Source organism: Pseudomicrostroma glucosiphilum (genome assembly GCF_003144135.1).
Source record: "Pseudomicrostroma glucosiphilum strain MCA 4718 unplaced genomic scaffold BCV69scaffold_9, whole genome shotgun sequence".
In the NCBI taxonomy this organism is placed as follows: Eukaryota; Fungi; Basidiomycota; class Exobasidiomycetes; order Microstromatales; family Microstromataceae; genus Microstroma; species Microstroma glucosiphilum.
In genome coordinates, this window is record NW_020289921.1 from 332,864 (window position 1) to 344,241 (window position 11,378).

Consider the following 11,378-nt stretch of genomic DNA (forward strand, 5'->3'; position numbering starts at 1 on the left):
ATAGAAGGTCCTTTGTAGCTTCTCCCCAACGGGAAACCTGATGATGTGCTCTAGCTCTGCACAAAATCCCGCTACCTCTCTCTTGCTTCGGCTCCTACTTCTAGATCGAGTCCTCTATACTCGACTTTTGGCTCTACCAATTGGCCGATTACTTTGATCGGGGCCAAACAGCAGCAATGAGGTCCCGAGCGGTATTGACAATCTCCACTGCCCTGCCAACGATTCCTCCCTCGTCTTCCTCTACAAAGTCGTCTGCCAGTGGCACTCTCACTCCCGCTTGTCGATCCGCATCACTAGGAGCTACGAGTGCGCCTGTAGCGCTAGTCCTTCTGGGTAGGACGGGACTGGATGGAGAAGGGCCGGTACTGCCTGATGAAGAGGGCCTCTTGCCGGGCGCGCCAGATCGGGAAGAAGAAGAGCCACCGCGTGACCTGGCTAGCGCAAGGGTAGGAGTGTTCAGCGGCGTCGGTCCGCCGTTGCCGCCAGAGCCTTGACCAGAGGGAGTCGAAGAGAAGGAGCCAGGGTCATTGCTTGGTAGATTGTCGAGATCTACGCTCAGGCGCTGCGATCCAGCCGGTGACATGCTGCCGCCAGAGTGGGCCGAAGAGCCCCTAGCTTTGACACCGGCAGCTCCACCGACGCTGCTGCGCTTGCCTCGAGCCTGAGGTCTCCCGTCTGCCTCCTCTTCCGTTGGTGAAGATGGCAAAGAAGGCGATGAACTGTCAACTGCCGCGTCGTTGGCAGAGGCTTCGGCTCCGAGTGCAAGGCGTGCAGCTGCGTCAAAGCGTTGCTGCCCATCGCTGTCCCTACCTCTAAAACTGCCCCTCCTTTCCCTCTCTGGTGGCGACTGAGGGCCGCTTATGGATGCACTGCTCGATCCAGCAGCTGAGCCGCTGATACGGCTGGCGATACCACTTGGGTTTTCTAAGCTTCCCGACGGGCTTCCTGAACTACTCGAAGAGCCACTTCGTACACCGCCTCGTCGAGCAGCTTCTTGGATGCGCTCATAGCTGGTAGACCCTAGCCGCTGAGAAGGCCTACCGCGAGCCGATTCGCCCTCGATCGGGTCCGCAAGATCGAAGTTCGTTGATTTTTGCTCCGATGGCTCATATTGATCTTGATTCTCAGCAAGGAAAGGCGACTTGGCGCCCACTGGTGTGCCAGCGCTGTTGTGGTCCGAAGAGTTGCTGTTGTAGCTCCATTCCTCTTGAGAGCCGTCATGTTCTGATGATTGCCCTTGCGGTCTGCGTTTCAGAATGCTTCGAGGAAGCGCAGGTGGATGACTGGGTCCAGGTGATGTGCCAGAGGTGCTGTTTGATGATGTTGATCCGGTCGAAGACGAGTCTGAAGGATTCGCATTGGCATGATCACTACTCTTCGGTGCTTCGTACGGCGGCAACGCCGCTTTCTTGGATCCTGCACCTGGTGTCGATGCTATACCCGACGGCGACTCGTCTTCTGCGCCCTCTCCATTGAACGGCCCATTGAAGTAGTCGAAGCCTCCAGCAGCGTCATCTTCCCACTCGCTCTTGGGTTGGAGTAGATGCTGTTGATCATCATCGCAGTCGAAGCGCGATTGAGGCCGGGAACTCTGAGCGCTCCCTGATGAGAAGCCTGTCGGATCCACCACCGCAGGCGAAGGAGCCGGGTACACATCAGTGGTTTTGAGCATTGTCGGTGCTAGCTTAGCGATGGTGTGGTGGTCAGCGTAACCGTTGTTAGAGCTTCGGCTGGATAAGCTCGCCGATGAAGACGATGCGCCGGCTCGACTGGATCTCATGGTGAGCACCTCGCCTTCATCCGAAGCCGAGTCATCGTCAGAGGGCTCGTCATCGTCATAGTCGCCATCGGAGTAGCCAGGCTCCTCTTCTATATAGTCAACTGCGATGCACTGGTCCACTCTTTGATTGAAGCTAATGTGCCGCTTCTCATCAGACGTTGTCGTGTCGGATCGGTGGAGGGAGGGGTGGCTTAGTAGCCTCTCGCTTGCGGGTGGAGAGCCTCCACTCCTGCGCTTCTTGCTAGTGAGGTTTGTATCAGACTTGACGGACAAGATCTTGCCGTTGCTCTCCCTGGCTTCCGGTGTTGAAGTGCCACTGCTCATAGACGGTAGCGTATCTATTCCCGGAGATGCGGATCTACCGGGAGTAGCAAGCATCTCGGAGATGGTGCGATGCTTCAGGATGGACTTCTTCTGCATAGAGACCTCTAAATCCAGTCTATCCTGTGTACTAGCAATCTTTGGCGGTGGCACGGGATCAGCGTGTTCATGCAGCGGTCCGTACAGCCATGTCACATCACTGTCTTTGAGCCTGTGGAGGTACGTAAGCGTGGTATGAGAAGCACGAGAGTCAGCATTGTTCTTCTTCTCAATTCATTTCGACGTGCGGACTCACCAGTTCAGGGTCTCGGGATTGATGGTCTTGAGGTTGCCCCTCTGCTTGGCCCACGTCCTCCAGCTAGCATTCTCGAGCCTCACACCATTTGCAATCTGAGTAGGCAGAGGATGGGTGTGAGCACCGATCCTAACACCTGCTTCGCACTCTCTCAGTGAGACCAAGGCTACCCCCATGCGCTGCACCTGCCCTTCCTCTCTTCTCTTACAGACTTACTTCGTTCTTCCGCTTCGTCATTGCCCTCCAGCTCTGCCACACATCCTCCTGAGCCCAATTGTGTGATAGGTAGTCTACGCAGATGGATGGCATCTTCTTTGTGATCTGCGCATCATCTGGGGCAGGGGCATTGGCACCCACGGTGGGGTAAGGTTGAGGAGCGGACATCATCTTGGGCAATGTTCGGTCGAGCTGTCACACCGCTCAGGCGAAGGAAAGGGGGGAGTAAGGTAGAAGGTGGAGACCCGCAAATGCGGAGAAGGCAGCCCCGTTGAAGTGGCGTGCTATCACTGAGAAGAAGTAGACAGTATTGCGAGAGTGTATACTGTAGTGGGGTGTCGGTGTGGGGCACCAGTGGCGAGGTGTGCTGAGCGAAGTGGCCCGTATGCGTTCGGACGACGATCGGCTAGATTACGTCCGGAGCAAGGCGGTAAGGCTGGCCCTGTCCGCTGGGGATGCAGCAGAGGCGGGCAGACGGCGCGCGCAAGGTTCCGATCAGGTGCACGACTCGAAGGTCGAACGATGATCGATGAAGTCAAGGGGCCGAGGGTGCAAAGGGACGATGAGTAGAGGGAGAGAGAGAGGAGACGATGGAGCTACGACGTCGGCTTTGCTGAGAAAGGCGGCTGCTTCACCAGCCTCGATAGGACTCGGCTTTGAGCTGGAGCGCACACAAGGCAGACCAGCCAGGCAGCCCAGGCCAGGCGGGGCCAGGCGGGGCGGCAGCGGGTGGCTGATGTCGAAACCTGCAGGCGCGTTGAATTTGAGCCTAGGGCGGACACACACGCACACACGGGGACGGGGCCATCTGGCTCATACACCCTGCACAAATACAGCTGACCAGCAGAGGTGGGCAGGCAACACAACTGCAAGATGTCGTGCAATGTTCTTTCGGTGATGCTGATCAATGATTCACACAGTATACGATCACATCTGGACAAGATCAGGGCCAGGCGGATGTTCCCCGCCGGTCAGGTACGTGCGGGCCATCTCTCGGCCATTTCGGAGCCGGAGGCGGAAAGATCATCGGCGATTGTTCCGCCACACTGGGGCTCGGGAAGAAAGGAGGCAGGGGGACCCGCCGACGCTCATCCTCCGTCCTATGGCTTCTACTCCCTCTTCTGGCGGGCTCGTGCTGCCTCATCTTCATGCAGGCACGCTACTTTTGCTGCACCACGCTTGCATTGGCAATCTTTTCCATGATTTCAGGGAGCCACAGCCGGCGAAATTCGCATGAAGCTCCTCGCATTCCTCGGTCTCTTTGACACCGAAGCTGCCCGACGGAGTTTACCCGCCGTACCTCACAGCTTCGACGCTGTTGCCTGTCCCTTCTTCCTCAGCACGCCTTCCAGGTCAGCGTACGGTCTGTACTCATCCAGGGCTTCGGGATTGGCAGTGGCCTGCAGGGGTTGGGAGGATAGGGGAGAGTGCAATCGTAAGAGGGAGAATGTGATGACGTAATCGTTTCTTCTGAATCTGGCCTGTAAGATTACTCACGCTGCTCGGCTTGAAGTCAACCTGTCCGCAGACGACCGACTTGATGGCAATCTCCGTCTTCTTGCCCGTCAGCGTCACTGGCACCGCCTTGACAGGGAAGATGTGGGCAGGCACATGTCTCTTGCTATGCGCCTGAGCGATGGCATCCTTTAGCTCTGTAATCCTGTCGTCTGTCAGCTCCTCTCCCTCTCTCATCTGCGCAAAGAGCAGCACTCGCTCGTCAGAGTCTTTGCCCGGTCGCCTCTGGCCCACGCAGACCGAGTCGGCTACATAAGGGAACTTCTCGATGACGTTGTAGATCTCGGCTGAGCCAAATCGAACTCCAGATGGATTGAGGACGCCATCAGATCTACCAGTGATCTCATAGCCTCCGGTGGCCACGTCTTTCAGGATGAAGTCGCCTTGAGCCCATACCTACCGATACGTGTGCGATGGGCGAAGAGGTCAGTATCGGGAGTACTATACCGCAGACAGGGTGACCTCGAAGCGCTCACCTTCTTGCCTGGGAACCTCTCGAAGTAAGATTCCTGATACTTTGCCGCTAGGGCATCCTTCTTGTCCTCTGGGCCAAAGAAGCATATCGGTTGCGTCGGGAACGGCTTGGTGATTACCAACTCTCCGGCTTGACCACTGTCTTCTACGTTCTCTCCCGTCACAGGATCCCAGATCTCGAGGGCGATCCCGATCGTCTTTGACTGCATGAGATGGCCGTAGAGGGGCAGCAATGCCTGTGGACCGGTGATTGTGCCAGCCAGATCTGTACCACCGCTCATACTTGCAAGATGCACATGAGCAGGGAAGGCCTCGTAGAAAAATCTAGCATTCTCGATAGACAGCGGAGATCCGGTCGATGTCATGATGCGCATTGAGGACAAGTCAAGATCCCTCTTCAGCCGCAAGCCAGAGCTGGAGCAATATTTGGCAAGCTCGGTGAGGTAGCGAGGAGAAGCACCAAATCCTGTGAGCTTGTGCTCGGCTGCCAGTCGAGGGATGTGCGCCGGGTTGGGATACAGAGGAGCACCGTCAAACAAAACGGCTCTCCCACCGACACCAAGCGCTTGCAGATGGTAAGCCCACATGATCCAGCCGCAGGTCGTGATCTGAAGCCAGGAGTCGCCGGGGCGGAGACCATAGCTGAAGTGAGCTTCTTTTTTCAGGTTGAGCAGCATTGTCTGCCCTTGAAGCATACATTTCGGTTCTCCCGTTGAACCGGAAGAGAAGAAGATCTGTACGGGATGCATTGCACCAAAGCGATCGAAACGAGGGGTAATACTGTCTGTCGTGGACAGCCCCACGCGCTTGACCAGCTCTTCGTAGTTGATGCTTTGAGGACGGGAGAGATGGAAGAATACTTGTGAGAATTTACTACCTGACACCGCCAGCGCACTGTGACTCACCCTTTGACATGCGATGAAGACCACTCAGGTGCTTTGCCTTCTATTCGTCGATCGCTTCTGTAGATGATCACTTCGAATGCTTCTGGATCGTCTAGCTTTCCGTCCTTCTTGAGTCTCTCCGCGACAGCCTGTACTCGACCAAGCACATTCACCGTCTTGCCGTTGTATGTGACCACGTCGTCCGTCGTGATCAGCTTCGGGCGAATCTGAGAAAGTCGTGAATAGATGGCCTCGGGTCCAGCGTCGGTCGCAACGAGAGCGTATACAGCACCGATGCTGTTCAGTGCGAGCAGGGTGACGATGGGATTGGCGGTATTGGCACTGATACTAGCCACCCGATCTCCGGCCTTGACACCTTTGCGCCTCAAAACTTCGGCAAGGAGGGCGACGCGACGTCGAAGCTCGCCCCAAGTCACCCCGCGGGCCTGTAGGTGTTCTGGGCTATCCTTGAGACCCCCGCCTTCTGGAATCTCTAGCAGGGCTTGATCTTCGGGAGAGGGCACTGAGTGTACTGGTTTGCCATTTCCGTCCAGGTACGACTGAGGAAAGAGCACATTCTCGGCCAAGGAGTAACGGGCGCCAATGAACCATTGGGGCAGGTCGGCGGGCAGGGCATTGGCGTCAGAAATGACCTAGCATAGCGAGGGAGAGGGTGAGGAGAAGTCAGTCCGCAGTCAGACAGAGCGGAGCTTGACATCAACGTCTTCGATACTGACCTTGTCGAATTTCTGTCCTTGGATCTGAGCAAATTCCCAGATCAGCTGCCAGAACCTTTGATAGTCACTGGTGGAGAAGTCGTGCACGTCCTCATAGGTCTGCAGATTCAAGCCGAAGCGCTGCTTAGCAAGCCTCATGAAAGCCTTCAGGGGATGAGCCTCGATCTGTTCCTTGGTCGCTGACCATATTGGAGTAGGTGTCGGCATTGTTACCTCGTGTCCGGTGCAAATGTGGAAAGGAAAGGGCGGGGTAGAGCTCAATTCGGCTACCGGATAGGCCAAAGTGCGGGGTAATGGCTGGTGCCGAGATTGCCGGAAATCAGCCTTGGGGGTTTGAAAGTCCGACAGGGATGCGATCCTTCCGACTGGCTTGCGCGTCACCCTCCTGCCTCTACGACCAGATCAAGCCTACCATGTGGCTCCCAGGCCTGGCCTCACTCGTCGTCTTCCTCCTCCCTCCGATAGCTCAGCTCGCTCATGCTCAGACCATCTATTCAGACTTTCCGTCGCGGAGCAATGTCCTCGCCTACGCTGAAGGACCTCCTCAGGATGGGTCTTCGAATCACACAAAGCGTCATGAGGATTTAGATGTGATGGCGTACGTCACGCCGTGGAACCAGGAAGGCTACACACTGGCAGAAGCATACAGAGGAAGACTATATTCTGTATCTCCTGTATGGTACACGATCACGCCGTCCGGCGATGACGTGACCAAGTACTCTGTTCTAGGCGGCCCTCCTCGCAGCAGCGATGCGGAGTGGTACCTCCGCTTGTCGCAGCCAGCAGTAGACAAAGGTACCGGCCGGACTCTCCCCCCTGTCAAGATTCTACCTCGCTTCCGATTCGAGGGTTGGCAGGCACAAGATTACAAGACGCTTCTTAGCGCAGCCATCGAAGGCATCGCTCTGACGGAGAATATTATGATGGAGGTCATGACGAGAAAGTACGACGGGGTGGTGATCGAGACTGGAGCCATGTGGGCACTCAGGGAACCCATCAAAGTGCTGGCAGACAGGCTGCATGGAGAAGGCAAACAGATTGTAGTGGTCATGCCAGCTTTGCGAAACGAAGCTATCACCAGTGAGACGGATGCTCTGATCAAAAGTGGTGTCAAGGACTTGGCGCCTTTCGTGGACAAGATTCAGATCATGGTGGGTCAAGTGGCCGAATATGCGGGATGGCACATTGCTGACTCTTCTCTCTTCTGCCCTCGTTCCACTAGACGTACGACTACACTGGTTCTCAGGGCACTTACTTCGATCCGAGTACAATGACTCTGCCTGCCGATAGCATACTTAGGACGGATGGTATCCGCCTACCCGGACCCAACACGCCCTTCTCTTACTTGCGGAACAACATGGAGGCATTCCTTGGATCTTCTAAAGCACAAGCCGCTTTTTCAGATCCCCTCGGCCAATTCGGTGTCTTTGACGACCTTGGAGAAGCAGCCTACAACGACACGGATCGAGTGCCTGCAGACAAGCTGATGATGGGCGTGGCCATGTATGGCTATACGTATCCACTGGCTCACGTCTTGGCATCTGGCAACACACAGGCCGTCAGCCCTCCCACGTCACCTACGGCTGCCAAGGACAACTCCACGGAGGAGCAAGAGAAGTACCGCCTCAGAGCAGATCAACGGGAGGCCGTCCATGCTCTTGATGCAGCGAGAATCCTCGCGGCAGTCGGAGATCCAGTGACGATCCGTGAGATCCGCGAGGTCTTCACAGCAGGCAAGGCACTGGTCAGGAAGGACGCCTCGAGCGGCGAGGCCTACTTTGACTATCTCAAGCTCAAAGAGGATGGATCTGTGCATACGCGGGAGGATGGCAGCACAGCTCCGGTGGCATGGTATCGACGAGCGTACTGGCCTACGCCGACTACAATCAAGGAGAGGATCGAGGTGGTAGAGGAGCACGGCGTGAAGTCGGTTGCGCTGTGGGACATTGGCCAAGGCGGTGCCTGGTTGCTGCACTCGTTGTGAAGACGATCTGACGTCAGTCAATTGTATTTTGTCAGCTTGCCATGCCGTTTGCCCCGACGAAATCCATCGTTGAACAACGCAGGCTAGCTCTCCTCGGCTCTGCTCAGGGCACGTTGTCCGATTGTAGATTGGTCGGGGCGTGGGAGCGATCTGTGCCTGAACATGTCTAAGCGATGTATGGTACACGATGGAGGACCCTTGACTGAGCCGTCCTCGTCGCCTTTTTCGGCGGTAAGAGGGTGGGGCGAGCCATTGCGAGAGATCCTGGATAGCTGAAGCAGGAGAGAGTCGGCGGCGCGACGATGGCCTTAGCCCCGCGTCTTGGACATCGAGACGCTCAAATTGAGGCTGCCATGCGGGGCGAAGGATTTAAGCGAGTGGGTTGAGCACGTTCGCTCGTCCATCCTTTGCGCCCAGAGTGGCGGGGGCGTCGGCGGGATCAGGGGGCGACAGCACCTCGGCCCGCGACGGAAGCAGCCACTTTTGTGGCCGTCATGCACGTCCAGTTCGCCGAGGCCGCGACGCACCTTGGCAGAGGACCGCACGGGCACCAGCCCGGAGCCAAAGGGACAAAGACGAACTTTGCCCCCGCCCGCCGCCGCACGCAGGAAGTTTTGAACTCGCGGATGTGCCCCCCTCCGTATGTATGTCTCCTGTCTTTCTTGCCAGCCTTCCCTTCTTTACCACTCCCTCATCGGTTTGATCATCTCTGCACTCCCTTTCTCATCGAGACTCACAGAAGCAAGGACTCACCAGACTGCAGACCACCATGGCACAGCAGGGTGAGTAGACGTGCGAGGCTCGACCTAGCATCTGTGCAGGGTGAGGATAGCGGGAACAAATTACTCACACCTCCGAGCCCATCCGACTCCTACCCCTCTTCCCCTCGCAGTCTCTCGAACCCCCAGCGACAAGTCTGACGGCATCTCGTCTGCCCAGACGGGTCCTTCTGAGACTCCCGCGGCCAGTGAGACCTTCAACTCATCCTCCAATGCAGCACTGGACGACATCCTCTACCCTGCCGACTCTTACACCGCGGAGCGCGTCTACTGGGCGGACCTGCCCTGGGCCCAGAAGTCAGCATGGGCCAACAAGCAGTCAAATGCCGAGGCTCGTCGAGAGCTGGGTGTCATTGGAAGCATGTTCAAGAAGGACCCTCTGAGCCCCGTCAGGAGCTACTTTTCCAACTATGTCGTCACTGGTCTCGGTCTCTTCGTCGAAGGCTACGTCCTCTTCTCTGTCGGAAACATCAAGCCCCTGTTCCAGGCCGTTTGGCCTGCTTGCTGGAAGACACACACGATCTGTGACGCCAACAGTGTCGCCGCCGTCGACTACCTGCAGATCATTGGTATCATCGTTGGACAGATCCTCGTGGGTATCGAGGGAGACTGGATCGGAAGGCGCTTTGGTATGGTCCAGGATGCCCTCGTCATGACTCTTGGATCCGTCATGCTCACCGCAATGTGGGGTACCAGTCAACAAGGATGGGTAGCCCTCTACGCTATCTCGCTCTTCATCTATGGTATCGGTGTTGGTGGAGAGTACCCCATGACATCCACTCGAGCCATGGAGGCCTCTGTTGGAGCCGGTGCTGGCGCTTCCGACCGTATGCACCGTGGAAGGAAGGTCGCTCTGGCATTCACCATGCAGGGTTGGGGTCAATTCATCAATCAGGCCGTCTTGATCCTCCTCCTGCTCATCTTCCACAACACGCTCAACAGTCCTTTCAGCAAGACTTCAGTGCAGTGGACTTTCCGTGTCTCGTTCGGCATCATCATCATCCCTACGCTGTACCTGGCTTACATTCGATTCTACAAGCTCGCCTACACTGATACGCAGCTGCGGGAAGCCAAGGCCAGGAACAATGTCTCAGGTTACGATGTCAGGTCGCTCAAGCTGGCCACCTCCCACTACTGGCACCGCATGGTGGGCACTGCACTGGTCTGGTTCGCCAACGACGTCGTCTTCTACGGAGCCAAGATCTTCTCTGGTGTCTTCATCTCGATCATCACCGGTGGTACCGCCACCGTTGGCAAGACGTGGCAGTACAATCTGATCAACACCGCCGTGTCTCTTGCTGGCTACTACTTTGGTGCCATGCTCATCGACCACAAGATGTACGGCCGCAAGTGGATGCAGGCAAATGGTCTCATCATGATCTTCATCCTCTACCTCATCTCGGCTGCCCTCTACCCTCAGCTCACTCAGGCGGGCTCTGGCGTCAGGTGGTTCCAGGCTATCTACTTCCTGTCTTCGTTCTTCACCCAGTTCGGCCCTAACACCACCTCTTTCCTCTTGGCCGCTGAGGTCTACCCGACTTCGATCCGATCCACTGCTCACGGTGTGTCGGCTGCCGTCGGTAAGCTCGGAGCTCTGCTGCCAGCCGTCTTGTACAACTACATTGAGAGCCGCACCAAGTTCTGGTTTGTGTGCTGGTTCGGTCTGGTCGCCTGGGCCCTCACGCTCGTCTTTGTGCCCGACACTACCGGCCTGGACCTGCGAGAGCTGGACCGCTACTGGAACTACGTCATGGATGGTCGTGCAGAAGAGTACCACGGTGTGGCCGTCAACCCTCGTCACCTTTCCCTTTGGGAGCGTGTGGTGAACAAGCGCCACCTGGCCTACAACCCGGAGCTGGACAAGGCTGCCAAGATTCAAGAGCTGCAGAGCCTGTATGCTAGCACCAAGGACGCCACCAAGGAGGGCGGAGAGAAGGAGATGACTCAGGAGCAGAAGATGTTCATTGAGAGCGAGCTGGGCACCAAGCTGGCTCCCGCCTCTAACGAAGCTGGGTCATCTACCCACCAGTCCAAGCTGGCTGATCTGGAGCGCAGGCTCAGCTGAACAGCCACTCGTAGATAGAGAGTCTCTCGGAGTTCCGGACCCCGAGGGTGTTTGATATATCCGAAGATCATTTTCGCCCGCATGTATGCGCTATTTCCCATACTCATGTCCCCGTTCTCTCTAGTCGAAGCGTATGCATCTTCACATTGTCACCATTTTCTTCATTCATTCAATCAATCAAACGCCTCATGATGTCTATGCTGCGCGTGCGTCCGCCTTGCTCAGCAGCTTGGTAGGTAGGAAGGCAAGAACTGTCTGGCTCTCGATCGAATCCTCCGGCTGTTCCTCCGAATGTACTCCGCCGCCATTGAATTGCAGGCTTGCCTTC

At 56.6% G+C, this 11,378-nt stretch overlaps 5 protein-coding genes across 5 annotated transcripts; 3 read left to right on the forward strand and 2 right to left on the reverse strand.

The window, feature by feature from the left end:
- Positions 1-6: 6 nt before the first annotated feature.
- Positions 7-2,839, reverse strand: BCV69DRAFT_215877 (hypothetical protein). Its single transcript, XM_025489780.1, has 2 exons — positions 2,397-2,839; positions 7-2,312 (listed from the first exon to the last, which is right to left on the reverse strand). The coding sequence occupies exons 1-2, from the start codon at positions 2,570-2,572 to the stop codon at positions 149-151; spliced, it is 2,340 nt and encodes a 779-aa protein (XP_025347168.1). The 5' UTR covers positions 2,573-2,839; the 3' UTR covers positions 7-148.
- Positions 2,840-3,420: 581 nt separating this feature from the next.
- Positions 3,421-3,916, forward strand: BCV69DRAFT_216079 (hypothetical protein). The gene has a single exon (XM_025489781.1). The coding sequence runs from the start codon at positions 3,520-3,522 to the stop codon at positions 3,847-3,849; it is 330 nt and encodes a 109-aa protein (XP_025347169.1). The 5' UTR covers positions 3,421-3,519; the 3' UTR covers positions 3,850-3,916.
- Positions 3,488-6,491, reverse strand: BCV69DRAFT_260801 (acetyl-CoA synthetase-like protein). The gene is made up of 5 exons (XM_025490685.1): positions 6,223-6,491; positions 5,507-6,138; positions 4,604-5,432; positions 4,110-4,523; positions 3,488-4,012 (listed from the first exon to the last, which is right to left on the reverse strand). Exons 1-5 carry the CDS (start codon positions 6,427-6,429, stop codon positions 3,914-3,916), a joined length of 2,181 nt encoding a protein of 726 aa, XP_025347170.1. The 5' UTR covers positions 6,430-6,491; the 3' UTR covers positions 3,488-3,913.
- Positions 6,492-6,655: 164 nt separating this feature from the next.
- On the forward strand, positions 6,656-8,335 carry BCV69DRAFT_283534 (hypothetical protein). The gene is made up of 2 exons (XM_025492744.1): positions 6,656-7,373; positions 7,445-8,335. Exons 1-2 carry the CDS (start codon positions 6,816-6,818, stop codon positions 8,204-8,206), a joined length of 1,320 nt encoding a protein of 439 aa, XP_025347171.1. The 5' UTR covers positions 6,656-6,815; the 3' UTR covers positions 8,207-8,335.
- A 571-nt stretch (positions 8,336-8,906) lies between these two features.
- Positions 8,907-11,236, forward strand: BCV69DRAFT_283536 (MFS general substrate transporter). Its single transcript, XM_025492745.1, has 2 exons — positions 8,907-8,988; positions 9,099-11,236. The coding sequence occupies exons 1-2, from the start codon at positions 8,976-8,978 to the stop codon at positions 11,048-11,050; spliced, it is 1,965 nt and encodes a 654-aa protein (XP_025347172.1). The 5' UTR covers positions 8,907-8,975; the 3' UTR covers positions 11,051-11,236.
- Positions 11,237-11,378: the final 142 nt, after the last annotated feature.

What these genes read in the sequence shown, in the direction of transcription:
- BCV69DRAFT_215877 (XM_025489780.1), bottom strand. Translation starts at nt 2,572, where the DNA reads ATGGGGGTAGCCTTGGTCTCACTGAGAGAGTGCGAAGCAGGTGTTAGG. An exon ending in AATCCCGAGACCCTGAACTG is followed by an intron (nt 2,313 to 2,396) that starts GTGAGTCCGCAC and finishes GTACCTCCACAG; the next exon opens with GCTCAAAGACAGTGATGTGA.
- BCV69DRAFT_216079 (XM_025489781.1), top strand. Translation starts at nt 3,520, where the DNA reads ATGATTCACACAGTATACGATCACATCTGGACAAGATCAGGGCCAGGC.
- BCV69DRAFT_260801 (XM_025490685.1), bottom strand. Translation starts at nt 6,429, where the DNA reads ATGCCGACACCTACTCCAATATGGTCAGCGACCAAGGAACAGATCGAG. An exon ending in TCTTCATCGCATGTCAAAGG is followed by an intron (nt 5,433 to 5,506) that starts GTGAGTCACAGT and finishes CCGTCCTCAAAG; the next exon opens with CATCAACTACGAAGAGCTGG. An exon ending in AGAGGTTCCCAGGCAAGAAG is followed by an intron (nt 4,524 to 4,603) that starts GTGAGCGCTTCG and finishes ACGTATCGGTAG; the next exon opens with GTATGGGCTCAAGGCGACTT.
- BCV69DRAFT_283534 (XM_025492744.1), top strand. Translation starts at nt 6,816, where the DNA reads ATGGCGTACGTCACGCCGTGGAACCAGGAAGGCTACACACTGGCAGAA. An exon ending in TGGACAAGATTCAGATCATG is followed by an intron (nt 7,374 to 7,444) that starts GTGGGTCAAGTG and finishes TCGTTCCACTAG; the next exon opens with ACGTACGACTACACTGGTTC.